Raw genomic sequence first — 13,311 nt, forward strand, 5'->3', positions numbered from 1 at the left:
GAGATATGTTTAGTCTTCTATTTTTTAGCACTTCATGTGAGTGACTAATTTGTGGCACACATCAGAATATATGTGGAATGTTTTGAAGTTTATATCTGGTGCTAAGTATGGTTTGAGGTATAACAGGTGGCCATACCATATACCGCAGTATTGGAGGCTGGAGTGCATTGTGGTTAGGTAATTTAATAACTGAATAATCTGATGGTAAAAGGAGCCGTTAATGAGACTTTTAATCACCTTGGGACACTGTAATCTGGATGGTGAGCTCCACGTGGCATATATAAGAGATATGTTTGGTCTTATGTCTTCTAGCACTTGAAGCAAGCGACCATTTGGGCGCACAATATGCTATAGGAGGAACTCTGAAGTCACTAATTGGTATTTAGGAGCCATGTAAGCCATGCCCAGCAACTTCAAATTGTGGTGGATATATGTACTCTCCAATCGGATGAAGGTATATAAGTTTAGAGGCTGTGAGGGTGGGTCTGGCTACTGGAATTACTGTATCATCAGTGGGACCCTCTTGTCATTATTGTCCTTTAGGCTCCTTGGCAACCAATATTTCCTAACAGTGGTTACATATACCCTAGGATTCTAGACTTCATTGTGTCAAGTCCTCCATAGTAAGGGTTAGTAATTTAGGATATCACAACTGATACTAGCTGGAAAGTATTTATTGTAAATTTCTCTTGTTGCCTCCTCTAGCTGTCGAGTGTGCCCCTACAACCGCCCAGGGATTGATGCTATAGTCTGTCCATGGGTCTTCCAACTGACCCAGAGAGAGTGCGTATATACTTATCTGTGCCCTGTATGTAGTAGGCGTTGTAGCTTCTTTACCAACGAATTGTATGTATATATATTACTTACAATTTATATTATGTATATTTTTCTCTGAATAGACGAACTACAAGCTCCTGAGGAAGCAACTACCGTCATGAAACATGTAGAGCTAAACATGGTGCTAAACATGGTAGAAGGTGGAACCTGTGCACATGGAGGAGTTGGGCACCACTGGTATAAACTGGTTGTGTGTATATACAGTTGCAAGAAAAAGTATGTGAACCCCTTGGGATTACGTGGAGTTTTGCATGAATTGGGCATAAAATGTGCTCTGAACGTCATCTAAGTCACAGCAATAGAAGAACACAGTCTGCTGAACATAATACTACACAAACATTAGATGTTGCCATGGTTTAATTGCACATAACATGGAAACATTCACAGTTCAGGGAGGAAAAAGTATGTGAGGCCGTAGCTTAATGACTTCTCCCAGAGCTAATTGGAGCCAGGAGTGAGCCAACCTTGACTCCAATCAGTGTGATGATATTGGATGTGTTGCTGACAGCTGTCTTGCCCTTAAAAAACACACACCTGTTTTGGGTTTACTGGTTTCAAGAAGCACTGTCTGATGTGAACCATGCCTCGCAGAAAAGAGCTCTCAGAAGACCTACGATCAAGAATTGTTGACTTGCATGAAGCTGGAAAGGGTTACAAAAGTATCTCCAAAAGCCTTGATGTTCATGTGTCCACGGTAAGACAGACTGTCTACAAATGGAGAAAGTTTAGCACTGTTGCTACTCTCCCTAGGCGTGGTCGTCCTGTAAAAATGACTGCAAGAGCACAGCGCAGAATGCTGCATGAGGTAAAGAAGAATCCCAGAGTGTCAGCTAAAGACCTACAGAAATCTCTGGCACATGCTAACATTTTTGTTGACACATCTACAATAAGGAAAACATTAAACAAGAATGGAGTACATGGGAGGACACCACGGAGGAAGCCATTGCTGTCCAAAAAGAAGATTGCAGCACGTTTGAAGTTTGCAAAAGAGCACCTGGATGTTCCACAGCACTACTGGCAAAATATACTGTGGACAGATGAAACCAAGATTGAGTTGTTTGGGAAGAACACACAACACTATGTGTGGAGAAAAAAAAGCGCAGCACACCAACATCAAAACCTCATCCCCACTGTAAAACATGGCGGAGGGAGCATCATGGTTTGGGGCTGCTTTGCTGCCTCAGGGCCTGGACGGATTGTTGTCATTGATGGGAAAATGAATTCCAGAGTTTATCAAGACATTTTGCAGGAAAACGTACAACCATCTGTCCGCCAACTGAAGCTCCGCAGAGGATGGGTGATGCAACAGGACAATGACCCAAAGCATACAAGTCATTCAACAAAACAATGGCTGCAACAGCACAGAATACGCCTTCTGGAGAGGCCCAGTCAGAGTCCTGACCTCAACCCGATTGAAATGCTGTGGCATGACCTTAAGAGAGCGATTCACACCAGACATCCCAAGAATATTGCTACACTGAAACAGTTTTGTGAAGAGGAGTGGTCCAAAATGACTCCAGATCGTTGTGCAGGTCTGATCTGCAACTACAGGAAACGTTTGGTTGAGGTTATTGCTGCCAAAGGAGGGTCAACCAGTTATTAAGTCCAAAGGTTCACATACTTTTTCCTCCCTGCACTGTGAATGTTTACATGTTATGTGCAATTAAACCATGGCAACATCTAATGTTTGTGTAGTACTATGTTCAGCAGACTGTGTTCTTCTATTGTTGTGACTTAGATGACGTTCAGAGCACATTTTATGCCCAATTCATGCAAAACTCCACGTAATCCCAAGGGGTTCACATACTTTTTCTTGCAACTGTATATATATATATATATATATATTCTCCTATGTGGTGTAATAAGGGGATCACACCATGTCTGAAATACAGAGTGCTTAGGTTTTTATGTAGTTTTATATTAAGTGTTGATTGTGCAAGGTTTTTGATCTTAGATGTTGATTGTGCAAGGTTTTATCATATTGTCAATAATTAAAATTATTTTGTTTTATAATTTTTGAATTGGTTTGTTATGTGTCTCCAAAGTTGGTATCCCTGTCTCCAAATATAGTATGATTTGCACAAATATGCATAACAACATCAAGGCGAACATCTATTATTTCTTCATCCATCGGAGTACGCAGGAATTCTGAAATTTTTTTTAATTACACTGGCGTCTAAAGTATGATTTAGTATTGGACACTGACAAACAGAAAACTGCAGCCCAGCCATGAATGTAGCCTCTCCTACTACTAACACGTCTCAGTTTTTTGCTAGTATTCTAGAAGTATGGACAATTTTTGTTTAGCATTGCTTTTTCAGGATTTAAACTGTATTTCTTTATCGTACATCACAGGACACAGAGCAGGCTATTCATGACTATGTGGGTTATAGGCCACCTATAGGTGAATGGACATTGGCCAACCAATTAGAGAGGAGGTCCTCCCCTATATAACTCCTCCTATACAGGAAGCACTTCAATTTTTTCACCAGTGTCTGTAAGGTGGATGGTCACTGGAAGTGTTGCTGTTATCTTGGAGCATATCTGAAAGTCCAGAACGGTTCCATTAGAGAATCAGGGATTTTAAATTGGATCCATTCAGAAGGCTATGAGCTAAAATGGATGGTACCCATGCCTCAGTGGATAAAGAGAAGAATTTCTCAAGGTTTTGCCTGTAAAGCAGCCTTACGGCACTGGATCCCTGTGCAGTTTTAAATCTGACCAAGGCACTTCTAGCAGGGTGCTATACAGGTCCAAGGCTGTAGCCCCTCAGCATGGGGACTGAGTCCTTGAAGGTCTGTATGACAATGCCTGCCGTTATGGGTGAAGGTTAGTGCCTGATGGAAGGGACCTGCAGTGGGACTGGTAAGAGATTGTTTCTCTTTATAGAGAGAAAAAAAGGCAAACAAAGCTCTAAATTGGAGGGAAAAGGAGATGTGTTGTGACTGAGTTTCCACCAAGGGGAGTGCTTAGTGTTGGTCCCAAGATGTGCTTGCTCTTTGTTTTCGGCCACTAGAGGGACTGTGGCCGGAAACGGAAGTTGGCCATAATTTTGTTTATCTGGAGGCCAGGACACGCATAGCTGCTAAGAAATCTCTTGTGGCAGGGACACAGAGCGGGCTATTCAGTAGGGGCACGTGAGTACTCCCCTGAGTGGGAAGTGTGGACCAGTTAGTCAGGAGCTGCCCTAGGTGGCTCATAAGGTAGCATTTGCATGGAGTGTTTTTTTCAGCACACTACTTGCATAGCTGTATCATTGCAATCTGTGTTACTAGTGGAGGTGCACAGGTTTGAGCTATCTGAAGTAATGTCTTCCAGAAAGCAAAGTGGGGGGAGGTGAAGCAGGAAAGGGCACTAATGCACCAGCGCCAGGTCCTGAGGAACTTAGTCGAAGGTCCGCTGTAATATCCTCTGCTGACAGGCCAGAAGGGACTGGGCAGTCTGAGCCACTGTGTCTATCTGGCATTGTGGCTACTACTGGGGCTTCTGCCTCAGCATATGTAACCAAGGATGATCTTGCTTCAGCCTTAGTGGGTTTAAAAGATAAGATTGCTGTGATGATTGCATCAGTGTCTCAGGGGACTAAGGTGTCAGGAGCTTCGGTTGTTGGGCCCTCATCTACCAGGCAGTCATTTCATCACACACAGGTCCCAGCCTCCAGGAATAGATCTCAGAATCAAAACCCAAGGAGACTCTGGGTGCAAAAGCCATCTAAGACAGATCCAAAGTCCAACTCCTTATGAAGGGGTGCCCCCACTTGTTTGGGTGCAGGGGGAAGGCTTTTGAATTTTGTGGCTGCATGGAGGGCTCTAATCCAAGAGAAATGGGTAATTCTCATGATTACTCTGGGGTACAGACAGGAATTTCAGGTATTCCCTCTCCCCGGTTTCTACGATCAAAATGTACCAATAAATCCAGAGAAAAGAAGAGCTTTATTTCAGACACTCGATTGCCTATTGGCTCAAAGAGTAATCACAGAGGTTTCAGCGGGCGAAAGGTTCAGTGGTTTTATTCAAACCTGTTTACAGTACCAAAACCAAATGGGGATATATTTTGGACCTCAAGGGGCTAAATTAGTTCCTAAATGTCCGATCCTTTCGTATGGAATCGGTTCGGTCAGTAGTGGCCTCCCTATCGGAGGAAGATTTTTTTGGCGTCCACAGACATCAAGGACGCATATCTGCATGTACCAATATTCTTTCCTCACTAAAGATTTCTACAGTTTGCAGTAGGGGCTCAGAATTTCTAGATACTCGAACAGCTGGGATGGGTGCTCAACCTCAAGAAGTCAGCCCTGGAACCAGTGCAGAGCCTGGAGTATTTGGGGATGGTCCTAGACACGGTTCAGGTGAGGATATTTCTGCCTCCAGGGCAGATGAACGAGGTTTGCAGTTTGAAGGCCAAGAAGTATCCTTCGATTCGCCTCTGTATGAAGTTGCTTGGGAAGATGGTATCCTTGTTCGAGGCTATTCCCTATGCCCAATTCCACTTCAGAGCTCTGCAAACATACATTCTGTCTGTTTGGAACAAAATGTTTCCGGCCCTGGATTACTGCATATCTGTCTCCAGAGGTGACAGATAACTCACAATTTGGAGAGGGGAAGATCCTTTCAGCCAGTTGTGTGGAAGCTGGTAACCACCAATGCCAGCCTTTTAGATTGGGGGGCAGTTCTGGAGGAGGCCACAGTTCAGGGAACAAGGCTTCCAAGGGAAAGGGTTCTTCCCATCAATGTCCTGGAACTTCGAGCAGTGAGGCTGGCTCTAAGGTACTGGACATCCAGGCTTCAGGGTTGGCCTGGAGGGATTCAGTCCGACAATGCCACAGCAGTCGCATATATCAACCACCAGGGCGGTACCAGGAGTCGAGGTGCTCAGAAGGAGGTGAACTATATTCTGACTTGGGCAGAGAGATATGTTCCAAGTCTGTCAGCAGTATTCATTCCAGATGTGGAAAATTGGCAGGCAGATTATCTCAGTTGCCAGCAGTTGATTCCAGGGGAATGGGCTTTCCATTCTGATGTTTTCAAGGAAGTCTGCCAGTGACGGGGTTGCCCGGATGTAGATCTATTGGCATCCAGGTTCAACAACAAGGTCAGTCTTTTTGTGTCCAGGGTAAGGGACCATTGCGCAGCAGGAGTAGACACCTTAGTGATTCCTTGGAACCAGTTCTCACTGATTTATGCTTTTCCTCTGATCCAGCTGCTGCTGCGTCTCTTACACAGGATTTGGGAGGAGTCTATTCCAGTGATATGGATTGCTTCGGCCTGGCCCAGGCAGGCCTGGTACGCAGACATCGTGAAGACGTGGCCGTATCAGCCAGATCTGTTGTCTTAAGGTCCTATATTGCAGCCAGCTTTATGGACGCTAAATCTGACAGCGTGGCTGATACCCAGATCCTGAAGAATAGGGGAGTGTCGGATTCTGTCATCCCTATCATGTTGGGTGCTAGAAAGGAAGTTTCTAGGGATGTTTATAACAGAACCTGGAAGGCTTACATTGCCTGGTGTGAGGTTCACAAATGGCACACACGAAGGTATGTGATTGGTAGGATTCTGTCATTTCTTCAAACAGGGTGCAGAAGAATTTGGCTGTTGGTACCATTAAGGGCCGGGTTTCAGCATTAGCTAGTTTTTTCCAGAAGCCCATTGCGTCTCACTCTTTGGTCTGTACTTTTTTTTTCACAAGGAATGATGCGTATGGCTCTTCCCGTCAGGTTGCCTTTGCGTTCTTGGGACCTGAACTTGGTATTGGAGGTTTTGCAAAAGCTACCATTTGAACCTATTAAAGAGATTCCACTGGTCCTGTTGACTCATAAGGTGTTGTGTCTAGTATCAATCACTTCTGCGAGAAGGGTGTCAGAGCTGGCAGCTCTATCTAGCAGAGAACCATTTCTGGTTTTGCATCATGATAGGGTGGTGTTGCGACCTCATATGTGCTTTTTACCAAAGGTGGTTTCTAGCTTTCATCTCAATCAGGACATAGTTCTGCCTTCATTCTTTCCTAGGACTCAGTCAGCAAGAGAAAGATCTCAGCATACCTTGGATGTGATTCGTGCTGTAAGGGTCTTCTTGAAGGCAACAGCACAGGTCAGGAGGTCAGATGCTCTATTTGTGCTGCCAGAGGAACCTAGAAAGGAGCAGGTGGCATCCAAGGTGACTATCTCTCTTTGGATCCGCCGATTGATCATTCAAGTCTATCGTTTGAAAGATAAAGTCCACCCTTTCGGGTGGAGGCACACTCCACCAGGAGTGTGGGGGCATCTTGAGCAATCCACAATCAGGTGTCAGTGGCTCAGGTTTGCAAGGCCGCTATATAGTCTTCGGCTCACACATTCACAAGGTTCAACAAGGTGGATGTCAAAGCCGCAGAGGATTTTGCCTTTGGCAGCAGTGTTTTACGGATGGCTGAGTAGGTCCTGAAGAATTATTGACGGTAGCTATCATGGAGTCACCTTCCCCTCAAATATCTTATTGCTTTGGGACAACCCACATAGTCATGAATAGCCTGCTCTGTGTCCCGTGATGTACGATAAAGAATATTGCATTTTTTTCTACATACTTACCTGTAAAATCCATTTCTTGGAGTACATCATGGGACACAGAGGTCCCACCCCTCTTTCTAGAATGTCATTGCTTGCTACAAAAACTGAGGTACTGCCTGTATAGGAGGGGTTATATAGGGGAGGACCTCCTCTCTGATTGGTCACTCATTCTCCATTCACCGATAGGTCGCCTATAACGCATATAGTCATGAATAGCCTGCTCTGTGTCTTGTGATATACTCCAAGAAATTCATTTTTACAGGCAAGTATGCAGAAAAAAAATCTATTTTTTTCTCTAACAACTTTTCCTCTTTAATCAAGAATCTTCACCCTGTAGCTGCAGGTGGTCTCCCCATTTCCTTCACAGCTATTCAGCGCAGTTGTCCACAGCTTTGGCTTCCAGATTTTCACTTTGACTAGTCCCCTGCTTGACTAATTGTTGCAGGGCAAACCTGAAAAGAGACTTACTATGAACCTGTATATTGCTGACCATTCTTTAGGCTGCAACATGTCTGTGGCACAGGGTGTCCCCAGCACACTGTACACCAACAGAATATGATTTACTTGCAATGCATCTCTTGATCGTGGCGACACCCAATATCTCCTCTCGTTAAAGATTTATCTGGCCCTGTTGAGCAGGTTTCTGAATGTGAGTGATGAAGCTGTTCTAAAGCTTTTACCAGTACTGTATCCAGCCCTGTGTCCTACAGGGTCTCAAATGCCTCGAAAACTTTCCTTTGCCTTCAATCATCTCTTTATAATGATTAAGAGCACCCTAATTGAGTTTTTGCTCGTTCTGACTGTTGGAAACCTCCCATCTAGCTCCTGCCATCACTCCATTCCAGACCTAAAGGCTCTGAATTCTTGCATTCAAACCTACAAATTCCAGGTGGAATCCATGAGACCAGTCAATCCTTCCCTTAACCAGTAAGAATGTCTGGCCTCAGTGGACATAAAACATGCCTACCTACACATATCCATATTTCCAGCACACCAACAGTTTTTGTGCTTTGTGGTATGTCTTCTGCACTACCAGTTTGTAGCCCTCCCATTTGGTCTGTCTTCTGCACCTAGGGTGTACACCAAGGTGCTGGCTCCAGTGTTGGCCCTCTTGATGGATCCTGAACCTCCAGAATTTGTTGCTAATTCAGACTCATAATTAAAGTATCTGAGGTTGGTCCTAGACATTTACCAGAACAGAATGTTTCACCCTCAGCAAAAACTTTAGTTTGTGCACTCCAGTCCAGGAGCCTTCCAACTCCCAGCTTCTGTTTGAGAATCTTGGGGCTGATGTTGGCCTATTTTGAGACCATTCCACCGAGTTCCATACCAAGAATCGAACACAACATTCTGTTTTTGTGGATAAAGTCAGTTTGGTCTCTGAACAAGTTGATCAGCTTAACAGCAAGAAACTGTCTGTTTTGGTGGCTCAGGATTTCAACACTGATGTCAGGGAAGTCATTCCTTCCCATGTTTTGGAAGATCCTGGCAACAGAAGCCAGCTTATCAGGGCAAAGGGGAAATCCTGGGAACTCTGTTGGTGTAGGGGTCTTGATTGTCTGTGGAATCTCACCTCCCAATCAAAATCATGGATCTGATCTGCATCCCGTGGAATAATGCCACAGCGGCGGAATACATCAGAGAGCAAGGCACAGTGACTCCTGTCTAAAGCAGGATATCATTTTTTCAGCTCGGTCAGCCATATACATCCCTGGCGTGATCAATTAGCAAGCAGATTTTCTCAGCCAGAAGCATCTGGACCCAGGAGAGTAATCTCTACACTTAGAGGTGTTCCAAGACCTGTGTCGTAGATGGAGAGACACTGGATGTTGACCCTCAATTTCAAAAACAAATTAAACAAGTTTGTATCCAGGTCCTGGAATCCACTTGCAAAAGCAGTGGAGGCATTGAGGGCCCCAAAGCATCAGTACAATCTAGTCTATTTGTTTCCTAGAAGAATCGTCCTCAACAGCTTTTCAGGATCGATATAAAGGCCATTTCAGTGGTGGCCCGGTTTCCCAGGTTTGTAAGGCTGCCACCTGGTCTTCTGATCACACATTCTCCAAGTTTTACCAGGTGGCTGTTTCTCCATCTTCTGGTACCAGCTTCAGACACAAAATCGTTTAGGCAACTCATTGAACTGCAGTCTTTTTTGTTCTTGGGCCTGTTAACTAATTTTTGGTTCTGTCTCTTGCTTTAGGATGTTTCAAAGTTTTCAGAATTCCTGTGTCCCTCAACTAATAGGATAATAAAAATGTTTGTATTCATAATAAAATCAATATTCTTGGAGTCTATTTGATGGTCCATTGAGTCTCTGGTCTATCTCTGTCTCTAATCTTTGTACTCGTATCTCATACGAGCAGACAGTTTAACACCGAAAGGAAGACTGAATGAGCTACCACAGCGCTCCGCAGCTTCATGGTAGTTCATTGAGAACTACAAGCTGACATCCACAAAGAATGTTGGTACTTCAAGTTTATTAATTCACAGAACTCTGTGAATTAATGACAAGGACGTGTGGGCAGAGCCCCACATGGCCGTGCTGATTTCAAACTGACAGCTAGTACGGGGAACTTCTCCCCATGCTGCTGTCACAGGGGGCAGCGACTGCATCAGTGGGAACACGTACACATGAACATGAACAGTGGCTGCAGCAGTGGGAACATGTACATATGAACATGAACAGTGGCTGCAGCAGTGGAAACATGTTACATGTTCCACCTTAAAATAAGTGGAACATGTAACATGTTTCCAAAGGTGAACTTAACATAATCCATGGATCATTTTTCTAACAAGAGAAGCCATTAGGAAGTGTTTTTTTTTTTGGCACAGTGCTCATTTTATGTAATTGTAGATTTTTTTTTTTGTTTACAAACGGTTTTATTGTATAAAAGTAGACTGTAAAACAACTCCCATTTTTTATCAAATAACTGCATCTTATCCAGTAGGGTATAATGAATGCGTTCCATAAGCATTACAGCGTCAATTCTGTGTAAAACGGAGGCCAAGGGTACAGCATTGGACCTCCAATGTAAGACAATAGACCATAAAGTGGCAATACATATAGTATGTATCAATCTCATAATGGCATCAGAGACCCCTGGGATATGAGCCCCCAATAGACAGGTCTGTATAGACAATCGTTGTAATTGTAGATTTTAATGGTATTGTTATTGCCACTTTACATACAGTTATCAGCATAAATGAGTACACTCCAACAGATTTGTCAGAAAACCTTTAACTTTCCTTTCAGAACCAACATTTTCTATGGGACACTATACTACAAAGGTGGGCCATTGATTGCAAACATTGATTGCAAACAGATTTGTTAATTTGCACACAAAGTATTTTTCCTAACAAATTCATTCAAGACCATGTTGCAAAAATGAATACACCCCAATGAAATTCTTAGGAGCAAAGCTAAATTTTAGACAAGAAAATCCTAATTAACAAGAATTCAACTACAGGTGAGTCTAATTATACACTGAAACCAGTGTCCAGCAGACAATTGATAATAAAAGGGCATTACTTAACAAAGAAAACCCCTTCCCATTTCATGCTGTCAGCATTGGCACTTCATGGAAGAGAAATGTCACAAGGCCTGAGAAAGAAAATAATTTCTTTGCATAAGAAAGGTGAAGGCTACAAAAGATCAGCAAAGCTTTATCAGTCAGAATACTGTAGCAAATATGATACAAAGATTTAACAAAGATGGAACTGCAACCATCCCACAGGCCGTCCACAGAAGTTAACACCTCGACAGGAGCGTCTACTGATGCAAGTTCACTGCAGTTAGCTAAAGAAGTAGAAAGCCAAACTGGGGTGATGGTTTCCCGTGACACAATACAACATACACTGCAGAGGAATGGCATGCATGGGTGTGATCAACGAAGAAGCCTATCCTAAAGCCCATGCACAAAAAAGCCTGTCTAGAAATTGCCAGGGTTCATGCTGAAGAAGACGACTACAGGAACTCTGTACTCTGAGTGATGAGACCAATATAAATGTTTTTGGAACTGATGGCTTAAAAAAACTGTATGGCGTCGCCAATGACAATGATCCAAAACATACATCTAAGGCCACTGTTGCATTTCTGAAGAACAGGGTGAAAGTGATTCAGTGGCCATGTATGTCTCCTGATCTGAACCCAATTGATCACCTACCTCTATGGGGAATTCTGAAGAGACAAGTTGAGGATCACTCTCCATCCAGCATCCAGGCTCTAAGGCTTGGTTCACATATATGCATTTTGCGTTTGATACTTTCTCCAGTGCTTTTTGCAGTTTGTTTTGTATTTTTCTACACACATTTTGTTTACGCGTTTTTACTACGTTTTGCTCAGCTTTTTTTTTTTATTGAAGTGGAATTTTGTTTTGCTGCCAGGCAGAATAAAAATTCAAAACGTGGCAAAAATGCACTACCATGCATTTCAGCAGCTTCTCCATTGAACTCTATTGTAGCAGAAACGCCGCTTTTTGCTTTAAAAAAGTCCCCGATCCTTTCTAAAAACGCAGCAGCTCAAAAAAAGCATAGATGTGAACATGTTCCACAGGAAAGCATGTTAAATGGACTGTAGTGCTTTTCTGCAAAAAGCACTAAAAAACGCATTGGTGTGAATGGAGCCTACAAGAGGTTGTTCTTGAAGAATGTAAAAAGATAGATGTTGCAATATGTTGCTATATGTCACCAGCTTGTTCATTCCATGCCTAGAAGACTTGGTGCTGTCCTTAAAAATCATGAAGGTCATACAAAATACTTGATGTAGTAGTTATTGTTGTGGGGTGTATTCATTTTTGCATCTACTAATTTAAGTAACATTGCAGATTTTGTAATCAAAATTAGCTCATTACATGAAAGTAAGGTTAATAATATAAACAAATGTTCTATAAAACTCAATTTTGTCAAAATTTTGGAAACTATTCTTGTGTTCATTGAGAAATTGATTAAAATCTCACTTTTCAAAAGGGGTGTCCTCAATTATGCTGAGCAGGGTATACTGACTTTCTACCGTGCAGTGGAAAATGTTGGTGTCCTAAAATATCAATAATAAGAATACTACCAGCTATATTTACAACTCTTTTCTAGAACCAAATATGTGAAGCGTTTTATGCTTGTCCTTTATTACCAGTGACTCAGTCTAACCTTTTTAGAAGCATCCTCTGAAAGAACATCATATTTCTCCATAAACAGAACTTGCTTTTCCTCTGGAGAAGCGGAATCCTCACCCATACATTCTGAGTCACTTGCCCGATACAATGGATAATGCTGAAGAGAAACAAATTGTTTTATTATTAAACTCAGTATTACACCAGCCTTTTAATTCTTCGGATACTTAAGAGAAGTGCAGGATGAGAAAAAAATAAACATACATACTTACCTATGTGGAGGCAGCATCGATCCAATGCTGCAGCTGTCCCCTACCAGCTCTCTCAAAGACCACTGATCACCCAGTTCTCAGATCCGCTCTGAGCACAGACTGGTGACTGTCAGTCACCAACTCTCTGCTATGCACCTCCAGCGTTCATTGAAGCGCAGGACTGTGAATGGGGTGGAAGCGGCTCACTCAGCCTCTCAGCTAGCCTGAGCTAGCTGCTGGTTAGGAATCTGGGTGGATCCTGACATTGTTTGGATCCCTGCAGAGCCTAGGCTGGCTCTGTAAGGTCAGCCGACAGCAGGCTTTAAGTGCTCTCCTGTGACCCACAAGAGAAATATTGTCAGTACAGCTTTGGCCATACATTTCCTTTAAGTCAGCACCTACTGTAACTCCACTACATTTCATTCAGACCTCTCTATCTGGGAGAAATCAATATATCTGAACTAAAGTAAACTCTGGTATTTATTATTTTTAATGGGAAACAAAAATGGAATTTGCTGAGCTATTGTCTGTTGTGACCTATCAAAATTCCTTTCTTTATTTTCCCAGAAAATAAAAC

The 13,311-nt window shown here is 43.0% G+C and overlaps 1 protein-coding gene across 4 annotated transcripts in view; it reads right to left on the reverse strand.

Annotated features, from left to right (window-relative positions):
* The window catches only part of MPPE1 (metallophosphoesterase 1), a 120,192-nt gene that overhangs the window by 30,987 nt on the left and 75,894 nt on the right, over positions 1–13,311 (reverse strand). For all 4 annotated transcript variants that reach the window (XM_089671026.1, XM_089671027.1, XM_089671024.1 and 1 more), the window contains one exon: positions 12,521–12,643. In XM_089671026.1, the coding sequence (XP_089527152.1) occupies positions 12,521–12,643 (123 nt within the window). The remainder of the gene's footprint in view (positions 1–12,520; positions 12,644–13,311) is intronic.

Source organism: Staurois parvus, unplaced genomic scaffold (assembly GCF_062004578.1).
Source record: "Staurois parvus isolate SC_StPar_1 unplaced genomic scaffold, SC_StPar_1.0 ptg000097l, whole genome shotgun sequence".
NCBI classification, from domain to species: domain Eukaryota; kingdom Metazoa; phylum Chordata; class Amphibia; order Anura; family Ranidae; genus Staurois; species Staurois parvus.